The 24815-nt window shown below is 39.3% G+C and overlaps 1 protein-coding gene across 4 annotated transcripts in view; it reads left to right on the plus strand.

Moving 5' to 3' along the window:
* Positions 1 to 23795, plus strand: part of map2k5 (mitogen-activated protein kinase kinase 5) — a 244373-nt gene extending 220578 nt beyond the window's left edge. For 3 of the 4 annotated variants that reach the window (XM_035419104.1, XM_035419102.1, XM_035419108.1), the window contains one exon: positions 19741 to 23795. In XM_035419104.1, coding sequence (XP_035274995.1) covers positions 19741 to 19851 — 111 coding nt within the window. In that variant the 3' untranslated portion in view covers positions 19852 to 23795. The remainder of the gene's footprint in view (positions 1 to 19740) is intronic. The other variant, XR_004765388.1, reaches the window with a different exon arrangement.
* The last annotated feature ends 1020 nt before the right edge of the window (positions 23796 to 24815 follow it).

Genomic DNA, 24815 nt, shown 5'->3' on the forward strand with positions numbered 1-24815 from the left:
CCCAAGCCATGCTGGGTAAGGTATTTAAGAGTCTTAAAAGTCTTGTGTTGCGTTTGGTTTCAGAGCCTTGGAAAAGAATAGTTTTTCTCTTTTTATTTTGGTGGTTTTTCCTTGGTTGTGTCTGTTTAGCTGGTTTTCTTTTCATTTTGTGGTCCTTAAACTGGAAGTGAGTAACACTTTGGCAAGGTCTGGCTTATCAGTCTCTATTATTTAATCAATTGTTTAATGTTTTGGCTTATTACATTACATTACATTATAGGCATTTAGCAGACGCTCTTATCCAGAGCGACGTACAACAAGTGCATAGGTTCATGATGTAGAGGTGCAAAAGAAACACTAGAGTGAAGTAAGGATCGTAGTGCCAGAAGTGACCACATCGATCAGGACTCCAACCCTGTAGAATAAGCTTGTTCAGCAAGCAAGACTCCTACCAAGTACAAACTAGCACTGGAATCACACCTAATCAAACAAAAAACAATCCTGCCAGATACACTAACATAATCATTATCCTAACTAGGTACAGTGAGCTGAACTATAGGCTAGGGAGGGCTGGGGAGAGGTGCAGCCTGAAGAGATGAGTCTTCAGTCTGCGTTTGAAAGTGGTGAGATTCTCTGCTGTTCTGACCGTCACGGGGAGGTCATTCCACCAGCGAGGGGCCAGGACAGACAGCAGACGGGAGCGGGAAGTACAGACGCGAAGAGGGGGAGGTGCCAAGCATCCAGATCTTATCTGTTTCCCTCTCTCTTTTCCAGTATTTCTATATTAAACCATTGGACCCTAAAATGTTCTTTTTTTGCCAATTTCTCCCCATTTTTCTGCCAATTTAGTCATTATACCAGTTCACCATGTGTGTCATGGTCCTGGTCGATGCGCTATCCTCTGTTGGTCTGGGGAGGGTGTAGACTACCACATGCCTCTTCTGATACATGTGGAGTCGCCAGCCGCTTCTTTTCATCTGACAGCGAGGAGTTTCACTGAGAGAGCGTAACACGTGCGGAGGTTCACACTGTCTCCCCCAGATCCCCTCCCTGCTGAACAGGCGCCCCGACCAACCAGTAGGAGTTGCTAATGCAACGATCAGGACTCACCCTCACTGGCTTCCCACCCACGAACACTGCCAATTGTGTTCGTAGGAATGTCTGACCAAGCCGGAAGTACCACTGCCTGGGATTGAACCCGGGTCTCGGGACCCTTGAATAGTTAAGCTTAACATCCCTTAACTTTTCACATTCATTCTCAATAGTAGTTCTTAACACTACGGATGTAATATATTTTCGGCCACACGATGTCGTGGCGCTGTTCCATCCTGAATGAATGAATGACAGTATCAACAGTACAAGTTCAAATACTAAATGCACGCGAGGCATTTTGCGGTTATTTTGTGGTACCTACGCTTCGGTAAAGCCGCGTTTCCACCAAAATTACCCGGAACTTTCAGTCCCAGGAACTACTTTACCTGGAACTAAAAGGTTCCTTCAGCCAATGGTTGTCTGCGTTTCCACCGGGGTCTAAAGTACCGCGAAGATTAGGCAAATTAGCCCACTGACGTTGTCGTCGGTCCATCTGTCATATGATTTCTTCTGTAATCCCATACTACCACCGAAGTAGCCTACATTATTTTCTAATAACCGGGACAGCCCGGAGGGGTTTATTCCACTTATACACAACGGGTTACCAACAATGACTATATATGGTTACTTTTGTATTTATTGATTTTCATATATCCTCTCAAACACATTCATTAACAGCAGAAAACATGCACACGTTGTAAACAATTTGCTGTTTTATTACTTTCTCGTCGTCAATTCCATATAGGCTAATCGCAAAATGACAAGAATAGAACGAAAACTCGGACTTGCGTGAAAATGTAAATTAGTAGTGGTACAGCCACCGTTTGCTTTCCTTCGAAGTTACTGCTAGCCGAGCAGCGAAGTGTGCCCTCCAGATGCGAACCATGCACCATAAATTAGTCCATAGTCTTCCTGGTCTTTTCGTGGAATTGAAAAATGGCAGTAAAATTGAGTAAAATTACGGCAGTCTGAAAAAGCTAAAGGGAAGTTTACTAGAATTAACCTGTTATTTTACCCGGATAAAAAGTGCGGAAGGTGATTTCCAGTTTGCTTGTACTGTATCACCAATGTTAATTATGCAGAACTACCGCATACCTCACATAACTGTATCAAACATTTTGAGTCAATTACAACGGGCTAACAAAGAAAATCCGGAAGAAAATATTCAGCAACCGAATTAATCCGTTTGAATGTTTTGGTAGCCTACGTAATATGCTGTCCCAGCACGAATGCTTAGCATTTTATAAAACGAATACTAAAGCAAGAAAAGAACAGAAGAGCACACGTTATAATTCCAAGACGTTGACAGGCTATAACCAAAAGTAGGCTACTGCGCCGCATAACATACAAGTTTGATTTGAAGTTATTATGAAAATAAATTGGTTTGCCGCTGCATATTTTCAAACATGGCGGGTAATGGCGGAAAATAAATACAACGCAAATGCTACGAGTACTCGACCAATCAGAAATGTTCAGCGCTGCAAGCTCCACCCAAAAGGTTCCTGTACTTTCGGAAAGTACTACCCCCCGAGCAGGAACGTTTTGGGGGGTAAAACAAAGCCCCCAGAACTAAATTTAGACCCTAGTTCCTGCGGTGGAAACGCACTGAGTTCCTCAAAAGGTTCCTAGTTCCGGGGTATAGTTCCTGCGGTGGAAACGCGGCTTAAGTCTTTATAATTTTATTACAAACAGGTTCCTATTTTATATTGATGTCATCAAGGTATTCTGTCATTATTTCAGTTAAAAGATCAGTAGTTGCATTTTTCCTATTTGACTTCATTATTGGTTTTCACGTCCCGGTTGTTGCCTTGCCCATACATAATAACACTTTTAAGTGGGAATATTGCAGGTGAATGGGGTAGTGTCTGTACATGTGCACGTTTGCGTCTCAATATATCAGCTAGTATTAACATGGCCCTGCAATCATATTAGGGTGTAGTTTACAATATGTTTAATTTCCCCCTCAATATATTATTGCTGGTGTCATCATCATTATTTGTATTGCCCCCTTCACATGTGCTTTGTGTAACACTTCAAGGTCTAGACATAAAAATTTTTATTATTAGGGGTCCAAACAGCGAAGCTGGTGGAACCCTATTGTATTTGTTAGGATTATTATTATTCTTATTATTTTTCTCCGCTAAAAGTGTCTGAGGCTCAGCAACCATAAGTCAAATTTGGCAGGCACTAAAAATCACCTATGTCGGCCAGATGGTGGCGCTATAACAAAGGGTTATGCGTAAAAGGCCATAACTCCCACACCGTAGGTTAGATCAACACAAAACTTCATCGACCTATGCATCTGAACGTGCTCTACAATTTTGCTATTGGCACCACCTATGTCCGCCATATTGTTTGCCCGCCATTTTGACTTTTTCGTTGGGGCATGGAAGCTTTCTCCGCTAAAATGTCTGAGGCTCAGCAACCATAAGTTGTACACCAACCAAATTTGGTGGGTGGGTTCCTATGGCCCCGCACTACTCAGGCACTACAAATCACCTATGTCGGCCAGATGGTGGCGCTATAACAAAAGGGTCATGTTTAAAAGGTCATAACTCCCACTACGATCAATACAAAATTTATTGGACCAATGAATCTGAATGTGCTCTACAACTTTGCCATTGGGAGCACCTATGTCTGCCATTTTGTTTGCCCGCCATTTGGACTTTATTATTAGTAGGGGTGCGGAAGAGCTGGAGCTCCAAATCTAAGTGTTACGACATCTAGTAAACTTCTTTTCGGCAAGCGACATCCATGGCGACGCAAGTAATCCGACACCGTAGGGTCTAGTTTTTATCAGTGAGGGGAGGGTCTGAACGTCGGGGAAGCAATGGAAGACAGTGCCAGCCAGAGTACATGCTAGGCTACCAAAAGTTTGTTAGTAAAAGCTTTTTGAGAGGATCAATAATTACTATTCTTGAGCATGGATCCATTTGAAGGCAGTATCAGGTGAGTTCGTTTAGTCTTTAAATCTGTCATTATGCTGAGAAATAGCTAAACCATTTTATTGGTGGAGTTTCTGTGCACACGCCCGAAAACACGCTGGTATAATAAAACAATGATGGCAATACATATATAGTCCGCTTCGTTCTGTTGCTACCATAACATAAACTATCTTGTGTCTACAGCTGCAGTTTCTCGCTGCAATTATTAATATTGAGTATAAAGAAAAGACGCAATTTATGCTGTAGTCTGCCAGTGTCTGAATAAATAATACGGTACTCTGCGCGTAGGTAGCATGGATGGCGAGTTGGTATTTCGTTTTTTGCTACTAAAAGTTTGTTCGTAAAAGCTTTTTGAGAGGATGAATCATTACTTTTCTTTGGCATGGATCCATTTGAAGACAATATCGGGTGAGTTCGTTTAGTCTTTGAATCCGGCATTATGCTGAGAGAAATCGTATTCCGTAGCAACAAGATAAACCCGACATTAGCCCTAAGATATGTCAATTCGGCAGTGAAAACGCTGCTCACTGAGTAACGAAATAAACAAGAACACGTTTTAAATAATGATACCATGTCATTCTACAGTCAATATCTGGGACTAAGTATTGAATAAATATACAACCTCGCCATTGGATTTACGCGTAGAGGTGTCCCTTTTGAGACTGAGTGGTCATATATTGTTTTGGACAATCCGTTTGTGAAATATACGCGCATCTCTGATGCCTGGGTAGGCTACCTTCAAAAATAGCTGTGCGTAACACCACACCTGTTGTTTACGGCCCTTTTTACTACAGCCTGGCTTGATTGACAATTCATTTATTCAGTAGGTGAGAGTTTAAGCTTTCTAACGATGTATAACATGTCTGATTTTGCTTTTGGAATAGCGTTTTATCGTTCAGCGTAACGGAAAATGTTCTTATCATCGCATTCACTTGCGCATCTGGGGCAGCATTAAAAGACGCTGCACCTAACGAAACGTTGTCAACGATTTTCATAATTTCTTGGAGAGTACTATTATTATTGAGGACTTCGGGGCATGGCGAAGCCATGTCTTTGCTTATAGACCTATCTGACATCGTTTTCTGACGCAAAACAGAAGCGGATAGGACTTTGTCATTGATTTACTATCTCTGTCTCTATACTACTGAACACAGATAAAATGTCATATTGCTATGTAAGTATTACTGCTCAAAATATTTCGGTTACACGTTATTTTTGAAATTGAGTGTCTTTAAATAGGTTAGTGGTATTATATAATGTGGATATTGCACACTGTAGTGTTTTTGTGATGCAGCAGTGATGACGAGAGTGTTGGAACATTGCCAAAACGTGGTTGACGGTTGACAATTGTTTTCATATAGTCCCATCCCCATCCGCCATTATGCTGAGATACAGCTAAACCATTTTTATTGATAGTATTTGAGTTTCTCTACAAACGCGCGAAAACACGCTGGTATAATAAAACAATGAAGGTCAATATAGCCTATATATATATAGTCCGCTTCGTTCCGTTGCTATCATAACATAACACACTATCTTGTGTCCACAGCTGCAGTTTCTCGCTGCAATTACTAACATTGAATATAAACAAAAGACGCAATTTATGCTGTACTCTGCCAATGTCTAAATAAATAATACAGTACTCTGAGCGTAGGAAGCAGGTAGCATGGATGGCGAGTTGATATTTTTTACTACTAAAAGTTTGTTAGTAAAAGCTTTGAGAGGATGAATCATTACTTTTCTTTGGCATGGATCCATTTGAAGACAATATCGGGTGAGTTCGTTTAGTCTTTAAATCCGTCATTATGCTGAGAGAAATCGTATTCTCAATTTAATCTCTAAATTGACTGTAAGCTTAGGGTTGTAACTAGGTAGCTGTTTCGTAGGTCACTTAGTTAATGCACTCGTTTTAACTATTGCTTGTATTTTTGCATAGACTGCGTTGTTGCTGTTCTTGTTTGTGTTAGTGTTAATCAGTGTAACCTACAGGGTCCAAGTTGAACTATGCGGTTGTTCCCTGCACTTGGAACGGTACTACTCTCTATGGTTTTTGACTCACTTGTTCCTGATTATGATTATACACTTTGTTGTACGTCGCTCTGGATAAGAGCGTCTGCCAAATGCCTGTAATGTAATGTAATATTCCGTAGCAACAAGATAAACCCGACATTAGCCCTAAAATATGCCAATACAGCAGTGAAAACGCTGCTCACTGAATAACGAAATAAACGAGACAAAATTTTTTAGAATTATACCATGTCATTCTACAGTCAATATCTGGGACTTAACATTGAATAAATATACAATCTTACCATTGATTTTACGCGTAGAGATGTCCCTTTTGCGACTGAGTGGTCATATATTGTCTTGGACAATCCGTTTGTGAAATATACGCACATTTGTGATTCCTGGGTAGGCTACCTTCAAAGATAGCTGTGCGTAATACCACACCTGTTGCTTACGGTGTTGTCGCCCTTTTTAGTACAATTTGGCTTGATTGACAACTCATTTATTCCGTAGGTGAGAGTATAAGCTTTCTAACGATGAATAACATGTCTGATTTTGCTTTTGGAATAGCGTTTTATAGGTCAGCGTAACTGAAAATTTTCTCATCTGCCAATGTCTAAATAAATAATACGGTAGGCTGTTCTGTGCGCACCACGCAGGTCGCGAGTTGATATTTCGTCTTTTGTTTTGTTTTTTCTCAATGTCCTATCTATTATTTGAAATGTGTATTTATGTGTTATTATTCTATTTGTCTCTGAGGCGCTCTGAAATGTGCATTCTCTGCTAAGTTGAGCAATGGATTGGAATAGGTATGTGTCTGACGTTATGTTGCACGGTATACCAAAACTTCAGCACTTTTTCGATACTTAAAAAAAAAAAAAGAAACGGTTCTGTATTAGATTTTTCCAACGTTCGGTAGTTTTGCGTCAAATGTAAAAGCCAGGGAAATGTGTCCCCCGCATTACCGATTGAGAGGATGAAAAGTGTAATTTGTCAGAATCTTCGCTAGATGGCAGTAGCAACTAAGGTTGGCAAGTGAGGTGACCTGCGCTTGTGCATTCTCGTGGTTGATACAGCGCAAGCTTAGACTCAGTTCACTTCAGTAGTAATAGCTGTTCTAATTTGTAAATATTTTATTATAGGAAGATGCTGTACTGTTATTGAAATGTGTTGTTTTTAGATATATTTTAAAGTGAAAGACCTGTTTACAGATAATTTACTTTACAATTGTTTAATTTTTGAAATATATTTAATGTAGTTTTCTATGGTTTAGTGTTGTAACATTATAGTCCTATGCTTATTGATATGTTGAACAGGCTTCAACTTAAAGGTTGTTAATAAACCAGGTTTTTAATAAACCGTGAATTCGAAAATGAGGTCATCCCTTGTGGACATTACGTTTCTGATCTATTAAGGTAATTTCAGTATCGTTAGGTACCGAGTATTGAATCAGTATCGTTTCAGTATCAATTATCGTGATACTAAACCTGGTATTGGTATCAAAGTCAAAATTTTGGTATCGTGACAACACTAGTGTGACACCTTTTTTAGTTGCGGCATGGAACCGCTGCAGCTGTACATGCACACCGGGCCATCTAACTGTTACGACATGCCATCTAAGTGTTACAACATAGTAAAGGCCTTTATGGGAAGCGGCCAGGACACATCCGTGGCGACGCAACTAAGTCATCCGCCAGCGTCTCTTAGCACAAAATTGGCCATAAGTCATCAATATTTTATACAATCATCATGATATTCAGTAGATATGTTTGGGTGAAGGTATATGATCATGAGGACAAAGCCTTTTTAAAATTGCTCCATAGGGGGTGCGATAGTGCCAATGCTTGGACCCCTCCCAATGCCGCTTGCGGCTTTAATTACTCTTATTACACTATTGTTGTCAAGGCAATAAGTAGGACCATCTCTAATTGTTCATTGTCAGTACTGTCATTCAGCCATCTTAACAAACACTTTGCTATCTATATGTTCCTATACTAACCATGGATATATTATTATTATTGTTAGTCAGTTTAACCATTCAATATAGTACAGGACACATACAAATATTGCTGCCTCCACCTTCAGACAATACAGAACTTGTATAATGCAATTCATATTAACTACCCCCTCCCCCCCTGGATTGACAGCAAACAAAAAATTGAGGTCAGTGGAAAAGCATTATAATAACAATAATAATTTTCATGTTGAGAATTTGAAAATACTGGGTGATAGAGCTACACAAGTTTGTGTATCAAAATGGCAAAACATAAGGTCAAGGGCCTACCATTTATACAGCATCATAATGTACAGTTCCCATGTAAATAATAAACCCTCCCCAAATTTTACTGTCCAGGTGTTTTAGAGTTCAGGTTATTTCAAGGTTATTTCATTATGGCCGGAATTCTTTGGTCATCAACTGCAGAGGTCCACCCTGGCCTACCACTCCCTTTGTGATTACTGAGCTCACCAGTGCTCTCGTTCTTAATGATGTTCCAAGTGGTTTATTTTGGTAAGCTTAAGGTTTGGCCTATGTTTCTGACTGTCTTTCTATATATCCCAGCCTCATAATGGCTTCCTTAGTTTTCATTGGCATACCTTATACTTGTACTGAAGAAGCAACTGAACATACCTGACTAATCAGAAATGCATGTGAAACCATTTGTCCTGAACATTATGGTACCCTGAAAATATGTATGTATAACCCCAATTCTAAAAAAGTTGGGATGGTAAATGAAATGCAAATACAAACAGAAAGCAGTAATTAGTACATTTACTTTGACTTGTATTCAAACAAAAACAGTATAAAGACAAGGTATTTCATGTTTTACCTAATCAACTTAATTGCTTTTTGAAGATATACGTTTATTATGAAATTTATGCCTGCAACACGTTCCAAAGAAGTTTGGGCAGGGGCAATTTAGGACTAATAACAATGTGACAACTGGAAATAACAAGGTGATGTGAACCAGGTGATGTTAAACAGGTGAGGCAATCGTGTTATAAGGAGATATAAGGAGCCTCCAAGAAAGGCCTAGTCCTTCAAGAGCAAGGATGGGTTGAGGCTTGCCAATTTGCCGACAGATGTGTCAGCGGATAATCCAGCACTTTGAGAACAACGTTCCCCAAAGACAAATCGGTAGGATTTGGGGCATTTCCCCCTCTGCACAATATAATTAATGGATTCAAAGAATCCGGTCAAATCTCGGTGCGTAAAGGGCAAGGCCGATAACCACTTCTGAATACATGTGATCTCCGATACCTCAGACGTCACTGTCTTAAAAGTCATCATGCGTCTGTAATGGATATCATGACATGAGCTAGGGAATACTTCGGTAACATACTTCAGTCTTCGGTCAGTCAACACCATTCGCCGCTACATCTACAGATGCAAGTTAAGGCTTTATTATGCAAAGCAGAAGCCATACATCAACACTGTCCAGAAGCGCCACCGACTTCTGTGGGCTTGGTCTCATCTGAGATTTGTGTTTTGTGGTCGGACAAGTCAACATTTCAAAGAGTTTTCGGACAAAACAGACGTTGTGTTTTCTGGGCCAAAGAGGAAAAGGACCATCCAAGCTGTTTATCAGCATCAGGTCCAAAAGCCAGCGTCTGTCATGGTATGGGGGTATGTCAGTGCCTATGGCATGGGTAACTTGCACATCTGTGAGGGCACCATTAATGCAGAAATATATGTACAAATTTTGGAGCAACATATGCTGCCATCCAGACGTCGTCTTCTCCAGGGACGTCCCTGCATCTTCCAGCAGGACAACGCCGAACCACATTCTGCCCGGATTAGAAGTGCATGGCTGCGTAAGCAGAGTGCGGGTGCTAGATTGGCCTGCCTGCAGTCCTGACCTGTCTCCGATTGAGAATGTGGCGCATTATGAAGAACAAAATATGGCAACAAAGGCCCCATACAATTGCGCAGCTGAAGACCTACATAATGGAAGAATAGGGGAAAATCGCGCTTGCTAAACATAACCAACTGGTGTCTTCAGTGTCCAAACACTTAATAAGCGTTATTAAAAGAAATGGTGATGTTACAGAGTGGTAAACACTCAACTGTCCCAACTTTTTTGGAGCGTGTTGCAGTCAACAGATTTGAAATGAGTGTATATTTTCAAAAAACAATTAAATTTACAAGGTTAAACATAAAATAATGTGCTGTTGTAGTGTTTTCAATATAGTACAGGATAAATAAAATTTACATCATTTACATTATCACTCTTTTTTGTTTTTATTAGCATTTTCCATACTGTCCCAACTTTTTTGGAATCTATCTATGTATAGAGAGTGCTGTTATTTCTACAGGGTGAAACCAAAATATATTACAATAACCTTTCATAAAAGCTGAGAGCTGTTAGCTGCACTTTAACCACATATGAATTGTTTGATTACAAATCTAAAATTATGAAGTACAGAACGAAGTAAAGAAAATATGGCTTTGTCCCTAACGTTAAGGAGCTCACTGTATATAAAAATATAATTTGTGCTTCAGAAGTGGCCCATGAAGGACTTGGCAAAAGCAGACCAATGCCAGTACTTCACTTAACTCCCAAGCTCCGAGGAGCTTCAGGAGACCCAGCAGCTGTGGTAGCATGTGACTGCAGGGAGTCTGACTACATGTGTGGCAGTTGTCACCTTGCAGCCTTGGTAAATCCACCTGCTCCAGTCCCAGCCCCAATCCCATTTCATACTTGTGCATATCAACCCTGCTAATACTATTATGAACAAAAATACAAATATAGCTTGACATTTATACCTAGCTGTTGTTGTATTTATATGTTTATTAAGAATTGTAATATGTAATCTTATTTGTACTGTTGCAATAATTGATCTGATGTAAATACTTTGATAACTTTCTATGTTTTGATTTGGCAGAAAAGATTTCCTGATCCTCTCCAAAATAAAATGGAGGTGGAGAATAAATATCATGTTAATATCAAACCTAAAAAAGAAGAAGCAGAAAAAACAAATCAATTATAAACAACTATTTATTTGACCATGGGTGGATTCTAACCATGGTTTCCATGTCACGTGTTACACCTACTGTTACACGGCTGGCCGGGTCTTGGTAGGCGAGTGTTTATACCTCTACACTACCCAGAACGCCCTCATTTTTTTGTTTTTTACATGGTAATTAAGAAGTATGACATACCAGTTTTATTGGAAGTCTCTTGGCAACCCAAATCCGGGCACCCACCGCACGCGTATCGACCACACTACGCGCGTAACTGAAGCGTAGTTGAAGTACTGTTATTACAACGGCAGCGGGCGACGTCGTCTCCACCAGATGCGAAGGCGTCGCAAACAGGCTGCGAAGCTCGCGCGACACAAGCGAACTGAAGCGTAGTTTTTCGCTTCTGTTCTATTTTTCCGGCTTGTCGCGCGTCACGATGGCCTGTTTATACACAGAAATATGCTCTAAAATGCTAGGTATACATGCTCTGATTTATATTTCATCCTTATATTACTGGGGGTGTGTCCCTAGTTACCTCCCAGATATTTTATAAGCAGCTAAAAAAAATACAAGCCTTTTCGTTTTTGTATTGTCCTTGCAGAAAAAAAAAAAAAAAAAACTGGAACCTGGGGAAAAGGCAAACTTAGTTTCGCTATCCTATTTTGCGGGGTAAATTTGAAAATACACCACAGAAAGACGTAGCTTATTGAATGACGTAGAAGTGAATGCACCGAGCAGCGGTTTGTTAGCTCGAGTGTTGGAAGGTAGTTTTTAACCAACCATTGCTCAGCCTATTTGACTTCTCCGATGTCTTCGTTCGCCGTGCTTTCAAAAAGGGCTTGTTAATAAAAATCAGATAATCCACAGAGTTTTAAAAAAAATCTGATTATTTAGTGGTCTTGCCGATGAAAATGCACCTATTTTATAAATGAAGCAAGCCTTTATTGCACTTGTACTTCAAAGATTCTGGTGTTCATGGCGTTGTGGTGTTCATATCCCTTCAAGATTAAACTATTACGCTATCTTTTTGATTATTAGCTGATTTTACTAAATCTGGTCCTATAAATGTTTTGACGTGAATGACAAGACAACACGGGAATTCCCAATGGTTGATTACAGATTATTTATTATTATTATGATCATTACATATTCTTCATGAAATTGGCACGCTTGTTAACCAAGCAAACAAATTAATACAGTTTGAGATTGATTATTATGCAGGCTACGTTGCGATTTAAGCTTATGGTAATTCTTGAAAGCGTTTACTTTCTCACGTATTTACATGAGTTAACGAAATATTACCAAATTAACAAACTGAAAAAGGTCTCTCACCAAAGTATTCACTTAACCCATAATCAACAGTCGTGAACAAACGTGAAATACATGATGTAATCTCACTGCAGACTGCGAAAGCTACTATGAATATAGAGCTTTAAGCAAGCCTTTGCGCGACACAAACGGAACCAGTGGAGACACGCTACGTGCCGCGCCGTGCTGCGGGTGCCCGGCGTAAGAGTTAGATAATCAGAAATACAGTGAGCACCATAATTCATTGGACAGTGACACATTTTTTGTTATTTTGGTTCTCTACTCTAGCACTTTGAGTTTGAAAGGATACAATGACAATGAGGTTGAAGTGCAGACTGTCAGCTTTAATTTGAGGTTATTTTCATACATATCGGATGAACCGTTTAGAAATTATAGAGCCTTTTGTACATAGTCCGCCCCATTTTCGGGCATCAAAAGATATTGGACAGTTTAACATAATGTAGAATAAAGTAATCATTTTTAATATTTGGTAGCATATCCTTTGCATGCAATGACTGCTTGAAGTCTGCAACGCATAGAAATCACCAGACGCTGGGTATCTTCCCTGGTGGTGCTCTGCCAGGCCTGTACTGCAGCCATCTTCAGTTCCTGCTTGTTTTGAGGACTTTTTGCCTTCAGTCTCCTCTTCAGCATGTAAAATGCATGTTCAATTGGATTCAGATTCGGTGATTGACTCAGCCAGTCAAGGATTTTCCACTGTTTGGCTGTCAAAAACCCCTTTGTTGCTCTAGCAGTATGTTTCGGGTCATTGTCTTGTTGCATGACGAAGTGCCGTCCAATGAGTTTGGAGGCATTTGGTTTTCTCTGAGCAGGTAAAATATTTCTGTAGACTTCAGAATTCATTCTTCTACTTCTGTCTGCAGTCACATCATCGATGAAGACAAGTGAGCCCGTTCCACTGGCAGCCTTACTGGCCCAAGCCATAACACCCCCTCCACCATGTTTCACAGATGAGGTGGTATGCTTTGGATCATGGGCATTTCCTTTTTTTCTCCACACTTTCCTCTTTCCATCACTCTGGTACATGTTAATCTTTATCTCATCTGTCCACAAGACTTTGTTCCAGAACTCAAGGGGCTCTTTTAGGTGCTTTTTAGCAAACTGTAATCTCGCCTTTCTGTTCTTCAGGCTTATCAGTGGTTTGCATCTTGTAGTGTACCCTCTGTAGTCCTGCTGGTGTAGTCTTCTACGTATGGTAGACTTTGACACATCTACACCTGCATCCAGGAGAGTGTTTTTGATCTGTTGGGCTGTTGTCAGGGGGGTTTTCTTCACCGTAGAGAGTATTCTCCGGTCATCCATTACAGTGGTCTTCCTTGGTCTACCGGGTCTTTTGACACCAGTTGTTTTTTTCTTGTTAATGATGAACCAAAATGTTGGCTTGGGCATGCCCAGGGTTTTTGCAATGTTCCTTATTGATTGATTTTCATTTCTGAGCCTTATGACAGCCAGCTTAATTTGCATCGACACTGCTGTTTTCCTCATGTTGTCACACCCCAACAACAATCTCCAAAGGCAATTGCAAAGACTAGAATCAAGATTAGACATCAACAGCTCTCTTCTGCAAAATGAATACACCTGCCTAATGAAACACTGTGAAGCAAATTCAACAAATACTTGTTGTACCTTAAAATGGGGGACCATGTACAAAAGGTGCTGTCATTTCTAAACGGTTAATCCGATATGGATGAAAATACCCTCAAATTAAAGCTGACAGTCTGTACTTCAACCTCATTGTCATTGTATCCTCTCAAACTCAGTGCTAGAGTACAGAACCAAAATAACAAAAAATGTGTCACTGTCCAGTGAATTATGGTGCTCAATGTAGCAGTTCAAAGCAAAAAATTTAATTTATGAAAAAAAGTTTTTTGTAATATATTTCCAAAAGTACGTCTCACCACAATGTAAGTCCAGGGTGTATGTAGTACCCACACCAAATATCATGTCAATTGAACTTGCCATTGCTTTACAATGTGGCATTAAGTACATGAAGAGCCTGGCACCTGAGCCTTGCACTAGAAAGGACACTAGACCAAAAAATGTTGATAGAAATGTTTTTATTCCAAAAGCACAATTGAAATTATATATATATATATATATATATATGTATATATATATAAACTAATGCCCAAGAACTATATACCATAAATAAAAATGTATTTTTATTTATAGGGAAATTTTTTTTTTGGTTTTTGAACAATAGTAAACTACAAAGAAAACAAAAATATAACTTTTTTTTTACTTTATTATTACTATATTATTTTAACTGCTGTTGGGGGAGGGGAGGGGGGGGTAGGGGGAGTTGATGGCAAAGCTGAGGGGCAGGACAGTGCATTGATGTGCTGATAGCTGTTACCTGAGAAAAAACAAGGCATCAGACACATATTCCAATCCATTGCTCAGCTAAGCAGAGAATGCACATTTCAGAGCGCCTCAGAGACAGATAGAATAATAAGACGTTGAAAGAAAACAAAATATCAACTTGCCATCCTTGCTACCTGCGTGCTGCACGCAGAGTACCGTATTATTTATTTAGACATTGGCAGACTACAGCATAAATTGCATCTTTTGTTTATATTCAATATTAGTAATTGCAGCGAGAAACTGCAGCTGTAGACACAAGAAAGTTTGTTACATTATGGTAGCAACGGAACGATGTTGGCTATATATATATTTAGCGTTATTGTTTTATTATACCAGGGTGTTTTCACACGTTTGCAGAGAAACGCAAATACTCTCAATAAAAATGGTTTAGCAATTTCTCTGCATAATGATGGATTCAAAGACTAAACAAACTCACCCGATATTGTCTTCAAATGGATCCATGCCAAAGAAAAGTAATTATTCATTGTAGGTGCCATATTCAAATTGAAATAGAAAAGGTGGAATATCTGTATATTTTTGTTTATTATTATTGAAAGTTATGGACAGTGTGATTAGCCTGTTTTGAGGACACTGTCATTGGTGCTTCTATTTTGAAGGCCTGATGCACTGTCCGCACACCTGTGCAAGTTTTAGACAATCAGGTCATATCAGTGCAGGAAGCCAGTGATGTAGGTTGGAAGGGGCAGTTGCCAAACAGTTTTCAACCGCTTTACATTTTTTGGATATTTTTGAGCCTTTTTTGTTTTATACTTTGAATGCAGTGCATTGCCCTTTTGTTTTCCTTTCGATTTTGTGGTGATACCGCTATTTTCTTTGAGTTTTTGATTACTTTGGATTGGAGTGAACTAACTAGCCTACACTGACGGACCCGACTACGAACTTTGAACTTACGAAATTTGCGTCTATTGTGCTTATTAAAAAATGGAACGAAGCCAATACATTCATCCTCTCAAAAAGCTTTTACTGACAAACTTTACAGTAGCATGAACTCTGGCACTCGTCCATCGCTTTCCCAAATCGAAAAATTTGGGCGGGTTTTGTTGACATAGTTAAAGCACCATAGATTGCACCCGAATGGCTAAAGATCAATGCCACTTAAAGTTCAGACCCTCCCCTCATTGATAAATAAAAAAGAAAACCAAGTCAGCATCGGAAATTACAGAGATCTTCGTTGACGATGAATTGTAGTGATTTATGACACCAAAAGGCGTTATCCCGGTCCATGCAGTTAATTATTTAATGTTTTGTATAATGTCTTCTGTTTTGTAATTAGAAGTAGTGTGTCTGCATTCAATGAAGAATGTATGATTTCAATTCATTAATCTAATTGATTGCTTTGTATTAAATTCAATTATTATATCTTAAAACCTGATATAGAACTTGTTTTTGACTTGTTGGTTGATTCCACCCGTTTTCTGTAGACTGACCTATCAATTAATTTGGTGACTTATTTGCTAATTTTAAACATAATTATTAAATTAAATCAAATATATTTTACATGTAGGTTAAGTGAGGGGTTCTAGCATGCAATATCGCTTGTGTTCAGTATTCAGAGTGCTGAACATTTTAACAGGGGCATTGACTGTTGGAACCGCTGGATTCTGGAATAAACATATTTTTAATGAATCCTTGCTTGTCGCACAACCCATAGCCCTTTAACCCCTTTGTGCATATGCCAAATGTAGCCAATCCTTGCCCATTTAGGGAATACCCTATTTAAAGCTATATATTTATAACTCTGGATGTGAGCATCACAGAGACTTGAAAAATGGATTAAATGAAGCAAGACATTTCTACCATTTACAATACTTAGATTAGTTTATATTCATAATTTAGGAAGAAATATAGTGCCACAAGTGCATTTGTCTAAAATATCAAAAATGAATTAGCTGTTTTTTAGGTTTGCAATGAAATACTGAGATTTCAAATATACAGCAGGTTAAACTATACATGTCCTGGATCAAAAACTCTTTGACCACAAGTGCGTCAAATCTAAGGGTGGATGCGCAGAACTACTCTAGATCTATGAATCAAAAAGAAAGCAGCATACCCAGTGTCTCCAAATCTATCCAAAATGTCTAAATTATGCATTGCTGTAAATCAAAACATAATCATGTGTTTTACTACAAATCAACTGTTTTGACACAAGAAACTCACTGTTGCATCATTTTCAAGTGAGAATTACAAGCTTTCCATCAGTACAGTGGCTTAAAATATCTAGGTGTCCTGAAACATATCCAAAATCTCTCCAAAAATGAAGTAAATGCTTTTTGTCCATTATATTACATGTGCTCCTTATGAAGGTTTAAGGTGAAACATTGATATCAGATTTAAAAATGCAAAAACTTTATCACACTATGTGGTACAGTATCTAAATGTGTAATCATTAACTCTCATATGTTTTTCTGTACAGTATATGATGTTTTCTTGTATGGAGATGGGACAACATTAAAGCAATATTCAACCGTCCAACATGTTTTGGCAATGTTCCAGTTGAGGTCACATCTGGTGCATTAAACATAAACACTACTCAGCAAACCAACAAACACTTATGTCACAGTGTGAAATATCCTCATAATAAAATACCACTAATCTATTTAAAGATTAAACGACAAGGTTTCACTAGAGAGCACTAGAGAACAAATGTTTAATATAGAGCACTAAAAATCACATATTTTTAGATATTTGAAACTTGCTACAGCAATTAAACGTCTCATTAGGAATATGTATTATGATTTATTATTGTTGTATTATTTTGGTGCAATATTGAATTTGAGACCATTTTGAATTCTGTTTGTTCATATGCTACTTTTCCCACTTTCACATGGTTCACTTGGCATACTGATAGAGGGTATCTTCAAAACCACTGGCCACATTTTAGTGTTGATCTGCTGTTTGGTGGCACTATCGCAGTCAACTGAATTTCAAGAGAACAATAAGTCCTGCTCTGATTGACTTACTAATCATGTCATAAGATTCACACAGAATACATTTGCCTCGGACCCATGAGATCACCATTATTACATTACATTACATTACAGGCATTTAGCAGACGCTCTTATCCAAAGCGACTTACACAACTTTTACATTGTATCCATTTATACAGCTGGATATATACTGAAGCAATTTCGGTTAAGTACCTTGCTCAAGGGTACAACGGCAGTGTCCTACCCGGGAATCGAACCTGCGACCTTTCGGTTACAAGCCCAGTTCCTTACCCACTGTGCTACACTCCGTCCACTCAATTATGCACCACCACATTTGGATCAATCTCCTGCTAGACTGTTTGTCAAATTTACATGGCAAAAACTTCTACAGTTCAGTCTCTCTAAATTTTGCAGAAACAAAATTGCTATGCAGAAAATTGTGGCAACTGTATGTGGCAGACATAATGCGATTGACCTCTTAATTGGCACTGGCCTGTATTCAGGCCAGAGTGGGTTTATTTGTATTAATTGTTCATTGTTTATGGTAAAATGTTCTGTAAATCTGCTCACACAATGTTTGAAGTGGTTAAAACCAATGGTTTTAGCTTTATAAACTTTTATAAAAATTTTGTAATCCCAATGTTATCATGCCAACAGTTCTTTATTTTGTTACTTGTGGACAAAAAACAGGCTTGGGGGTCCTCACATTTTATGTTTTGGAAATCCACAAATGCCATGCATCATGGTAAAGTTCTGGTTTGTTTCTACTCTGTATACAAAGCAGAACTTTTTCATTACACTCAAGCTGGCAGTATGTTCAGTAAGAAGAAAGAACTTCAGGATTGAGAACCACTGGCGAACATGTCCACGAATACTGTTGTCGGTATAATCAGTGAGAACACCGCACCGTTTAAAGTCACTCCATGCCGCTGGGGCGTGAATAATTACGAATAATTACGAGGCAGCTGGAATCTCGCCCAGACCTCCGTCTCGCGGCTACGCCATGGATGTATAAAGAGAAGGCCTACGCGAGATCACAACACAAAACAAAAAGTTTAAAGTGTTTAAAATGGCTTTAGTTTATCTGGCTATGCAAAAGAAGAAAAAAAGGCGAAGGAGATGGTACGTTCGCCCCCTAGGACAGAGAATGGAGAGTTTTGTCTGTACATTTGGCAAATGCCGAGTTTAGACGAGGGGGTCCACTTTCTCTTATTTCCGAATGTGTGCTAGGCATTTTGATGACTAACTGAAACGAGTAGCATCATTCATCAAACGTGCAGGAACTCACAGACTTCCCATCTCAACAGAAGAGAGATTGGCGTTGACTCTCCGCACATTAGCATCAAAGATATTTAGTCTGCCCTCTGCCGTGACATAACCAACCACGTGATATTTGGACCAATAGCTGAGAGGGGGAGGTCGGAGAACAAGAAAGAAGTTTTCCAAAAGTTCTTCCTGGAGACCGTCGCACACTGCACCGTACGAACACACAACACCGCGTCTTTTTGTTCTTCAGTTGTTCTCATTGCTTCGGTTTGCTCAAAAAGTTCTACTTCTTACGAAGTATACTGCCTACTTCACTGAGAACGTTACGCACAGGCAAAAAAGTTGTTTAGACTCTATACATAAATAGGTTTTTTTCAACTGCATTTGGAGGCCTTGGAACAAATCACGTGATGAGTGAAAATTCCTGAGGATGGTGAAAATGGCTTTGGCTTATTCAGTGACTAGATCCCATTTTAGGTTAGTGGGCATCTAAATACATTCTCAAAATATTATTATTCAGTACACATAAATAATTAGCCTGATTTTGAATAATAAATGTGGCATGTGAAATTGTGGGATGTGGTTGACATGTTGGTGGGGGTGAGGTATTTGACTCAAATTTCAATCAATGAACCTAGATTTTTATTCTTTATCATAGGCAGTTTGGCAGCCCTGTGGAGCTGCTGGTCATCGTTGCCACTATCACAGTCCAGATTTGATCAGATCATAGGACCCATTCACATACCGGGACAGTGCTTTATCAGTATGAGTCCCATATTTTACCACCTCTCATATCATATGCCTTATATCTTATCTTTTACCTCTGTCTTTCCTTCTTTCCCTGCAGGATCATCCATTCATCATGCAGTACAATGATGGCTCTGTCGAGGTGGTGTCCATGTGGGTGTGCAGGAGCCTGGAGGAACGTCGGTCCCAGCAGCAGCAACAAGCTATATAGTGTTCCATCAACCACAAAAGTCACAGCAACATGCCTCGCCCCTAAAACTTCCATCCTGTGCCCCAGCTATGGACAGGCTTTAATGGAGCTGGCATGAAATATCAAAGCTTACACATACACACATGCGCCTGCACATGCTTGCCAAATACAGATTGTCTCATTCCTGCAGCAATGGCTAAATTTCCTGTGCTGAAGGTTTGTCTGTGTTTTTTTGGCAATGCCCTGGGATGTGTGGAAGTGTTGCTCCATGGTTCATCATCGTCATCATCATCTCAAAGAACACTCACTTTAGAGGAAGTGGATGTGGGTCTGGCCCAGGACCCCAGGGCTCAATGGCTTTTTATTAGTGCAGAGGGAGGTCACGCCTTGGAATGAGATGGTCTCATTTTCCTTGACCTCCGAAACACAGGTGTAGCTCTGGTAAAGCCTGCAGACCAGTGATGCATTCAGGCCAGCCTCTAGATGCTGCCAGTATCCCAGTTAGCCTGTGAGAGGACAGGTTGATCTATTACAGCAGCTCTTCTTCGGGTTTTGTTGCCCTGGTGACAGGTGAGAATCGGCTTATCACCCTGCTCCACTGTGACGACTCCTCTGGAGAGATTTAAAGCATCAGGAGACACTGTGTTGCTTTCCTCCTCACTAGCTGGCGCTAGTAGCAGGGACGTGCAGGCCAATTCTTTGTGGTTCCCTTGCCTTACTGCAGGTGGAGCACTTAAAATGTAATTGTTTGTGTGTTTTACTTTCTTTTACGTGTGGCTGTTGGCATTTTCACAAAAAACTGATATTGTTTACCATATAACACAATCAACATGGTTCTGTTGCAGTTTGGTTATGTCACCAAACTTATAGTGAGAAGCACTTGTGGGAGTGAAACGAAAGACTGTGAATGTAAATGAGCAAGTTTTGCTGTGTAGTGATTTCTAGAGATGAGATTTAAAGCCTGCATGGAAGCCACCCTTGTAATGGCAGAAAAAGGCTTCGTACAGCTGCCACAGGCAATCAAGCTGAGTCAACCAAATTGGAAGTGCAGTGACATGAAGAGAGAAGCATTTTCACTGGTTTGGAACATTGGTGGGACATTGAAGCCTCCTGTCCCAGTCCTGGTTTTAATTATTCAAACATATAGATGTTTTTTTAATTTTTTAATCATTATTTCTGTTGATTTGTTTTGCTTTTGTTTTACTTAAAGCAGAGTTGTGCAGGATGTTTGTATCATGTTACTATTATTTTATGTATTGAATAGTATTTCCCTGAAAAAAATTTACCATTAATTTTATACTGAATTTTAATTTCACAGCTGTTATGGCCCAACGTCTCATTTATACTTCTCAGTTTATGCTTAAACTTATACCCTGAATTTACTCTTATTGAAACCTACACACCTACCTAAGGCTAGATAAAAAAAGATACAATACACTTTATTGAACTCTGTGGCGTAATGTGTCCTCTGCATTTGACCCACCACTTGGGAGCAGGGACCAACTCCAGGTTTGAGACCAGTGCCTTAGTCAATGGCAACAATGGGAGTATACCAGACCTGACATGCACGTCTTGGTGTGGGACGAAAACCCACGTTAAACATGGGAAGAACATGCAAACTGGATATGGCCGGCCAGTACTCAAACCCGGAACCTCAAGTGGTTTGTAGTGCTAACCACTAAACCCATCGTACTCCCCTCATCTAATTCATTGGCTAATATTCATACTGAATGGTGGAATTTCAAGATCTTTATTTGGTGACTGTGACAGCTACATTTTGAAGAATTTGCATATTTTAGCACAACTGGACATAAGTGGCTGTTAAAGAAAAAAGTACCTGTTTGTTACATTGCTGTGATTAATGTTCTCTTGTACTGCATGACTGGGGTCAGGATTGAATGTAAAATTAAACTTTTGAAGTGGGTTATTTCTTTCTAGCTGTCTTGGAACTCCAGTGGAGTTTAATGTTATTAGAGCCCCTCTGATGAAAGCTACATATTAACCTTTCTTAGTGAGATGTGATTGTACTCATTGGGTACTGCTGATCCCAGTCTGTTACAAGTTAAAAATGCTCCTGAAATTAGACTTTTATACATGAGAATATTGTAAAGTCTTCAAAGAGAGCTCTGTGCTACAGTACAGAAATGAAAAAGTGACACGCATCAGAGCTAAACATCTTTCCCAAAACCTGTGTCAAATAATGCTCTCAGATGGGGGGAGGGGGCATATTCAGTCCAGCTCCTTGGCAATTTTCCCTCTCAAATTGAAAAATGCATTTATTCTCCCAAGTTAAGGCATTTCAAGTTCATTTAAAAATTCACAATCATTTTAAAATATATCAAATTCTTGTTTCCATTTCCTTTTGCTTTGTGGTTAGATCAAGTCCCCCTTTGCATTGTGCAGAAACTTAAAAATAAATGGCAGGTTTTCAAATGGATGACTATACCTGCATAGATATTGGGATGGGATCTATATGGTGGCCTTAACTGGAAGGGAGCAGAGTATGGCAGGTCATCACAGTGGAGTATTTGGGAAGCTGGCATGTGTCATATTCGTATGAATACTGGCTAGTGCCATATTGAGATGTGCTGGGGCAGTGTGTACGTTCAGCGTTGGCTTAACCGTCCTTCTCGCTATAGTGCTGTGGACTCCCAATCTAATTAGCACAATTGTAAATGGTAAATGGACTGCATTTATATAGCGCTTTTATCCAAAGCGCTTTACAATTGATGCCTCTCATTCGCCTGAGCAGTTAGGAGTTAGGGGTTAGGTGTCTTGCTCAAGGACACTTCGACACGCCCAGGGCGGGGTTTGAACCGGCAACCCTCCGACTGCCAGACAATCGGTCTTACCTCCTGAGCTATGTCGCCCCTGTTTCACTACATTCTTCTTTATCTCCCAGCATTGTGTGGCACAGGGCATTGAAATGTTTGCCTTCGATCAATTTGTGTCCTTCGCAAATCCTGGTTAAATGTGCCAATGGTAATTGTTGTTTAAGTATTTGGTATATAACTTGAGCTGTAATTAAGAATAGGGTAGGGCATGGGGGAGGGTAGCTGGGCCTGAATGGGGTATGTGCAATATACCCATTGTAAATTTCAATTTACAGTTTGGGTAGCACCTTCAATGCGCAAGTAGTTTTAAGTCATGTCTGATAAGAAAATTGTTTTGTGTTTTTAATAGATGCATGAATTATGTATGACCTTAAAACAAACAAGGTTAAAATGAGCTTTTCTCGGTTGGAGAAATTTTCTGCTTAGTTGTTTTATATTTGAAATGAATCCGTTTGGCAAGGCATTTTGCTCAAATTCAAAATAGTATGCAAAGTATTCCATCCTGCCTCTATTTAGCTCCAGCACAAACCTTTTATGGCCTTTCCCAGCTAAGGTTGAACAGGAGTAACTACACGTGTGTTAGTGTTCTCCTTAGGACAGTAGTTCCTTTGGAAAATAGATATAAACAAAATTGCTATTTTGAGTCGTCTTCGTACAGTCATTTTCTTTGCTATAATTTGATGTAAATAAAGATATTTAATAATATATAAAGAAAATAAATATGAAAGATTTTTTTAAATTCCACAATAAGGCCAACAACATTAATTACACAGTAATGTTACGGTTTTAATCTGGAGGTGGTGTTTTAATCAGACACAAGGTACAGTACATTTACTGTAGGCATTATGTGTGTTGAATTGAAATTGAACCTCTTGATCATCATTCAACTGCCACTACTATCGCACACCTAGCAACCTATCAGGTACCAGCCTTCTGCACCATCAGCCATTTACACAACTACCCAGCATCCTATCAGCCAGTCACATTACCACACACCCAAAGACCTAAGGTACCTGCATGCTTACATACCACAGAGTAACTCTGTTATTGTGCAAATAGTATATTTTGACTGTTTCGTATTTTGTGCATACAGTCCTTGCTGATTTTGTTGAATAAAGTTTTCTAATGACAGTTGTAATGAACAAAGTTTCTTTATTTGGCATATAGAAAAAATGCACATAAGACAACACTTAAACCCTCAATTTTTCTATCCTCCACAAGAGCCCCACCCCACCACTTTAGTCCATAAGATGATGTGAATGTGATATGATGTGAAAACAATGAAATAATAATAAAAAGAAGAATGGCACTCGGAGAGCTGACTACTTCTGCGCCCCTGCCCATGTGTGATTTGTATAACATTACTACTGGTAATCAAGTAGGGTTGCAAAGGGTCGGAAAATTCCCGGTAAATTTCCGGAAATTTTGGAAGGGAAGTTAAGCCCAGGAATTTTGGTAATTTCGCATAATTTCAATATATAAACCTTACCTTTTAATAGTGAACTTATCTGGGGGGGGAATATGCATAAGAAAAGCAATACTAGGTCTTATGGCATGTTTTGGTTAAAAGGATTCCCATTGAATTGTAACCATGCACTGCATTCAGCAGCGCACTCTTCCATCATATGTACTGATAATTTGCCAGCATCCCTTTAAAGGTGCAGTGTGTAGAATTTAGTGGCATCTAGCGGAACGGACATGGCAGAAATGGAATATATTTTGGTTATATACGTTATTTTTGAAATTGAGTGTCTTTAAATAGGTTAGTGGTATTTTATAATGAGGATATTTCACATTGTAATGTAAGTAGTGTAATAGTTTTTCTATGATTTACCATGCAAAGCAGCTAACGTTAACAATAAAACGCTACTACAATGCGGAACAATTAACAATCATAATCGCTATCTTGTAAGCTATGATCTATAGTTTTACAGACTAAATAACTAAATACAATTTATAAATCTATCAAGGAACCTCATCACTTGACACTTGGCTACTCGATGCTGTCATAGACGATGACATCACTTTTGGAACTTACAGGCCACCGTAGCTTCTGCTATGTCGTTGGAAAGGGAGGGGTGAGGGGGGGGGGTATTCAGTTGGTTGCAACCTCACCGATAGATGCCACGAAATTCTACACACTGTACCTTT

The sequence above is a fragment of the Anguilla anguilla genome, chromosome 5 (assembly GCF_013347855.1).
Source record: "Anguilla anguilla isolate fAngAng1 chromosome 5, fAngAng1.pri, whole genome shotgun sequence".
NCBI lineage: Eukaryota > Metazoa > Chordata > Actinopteri > Anguilliformes > Anguillidae > Anguilla > Anguilla anguilla.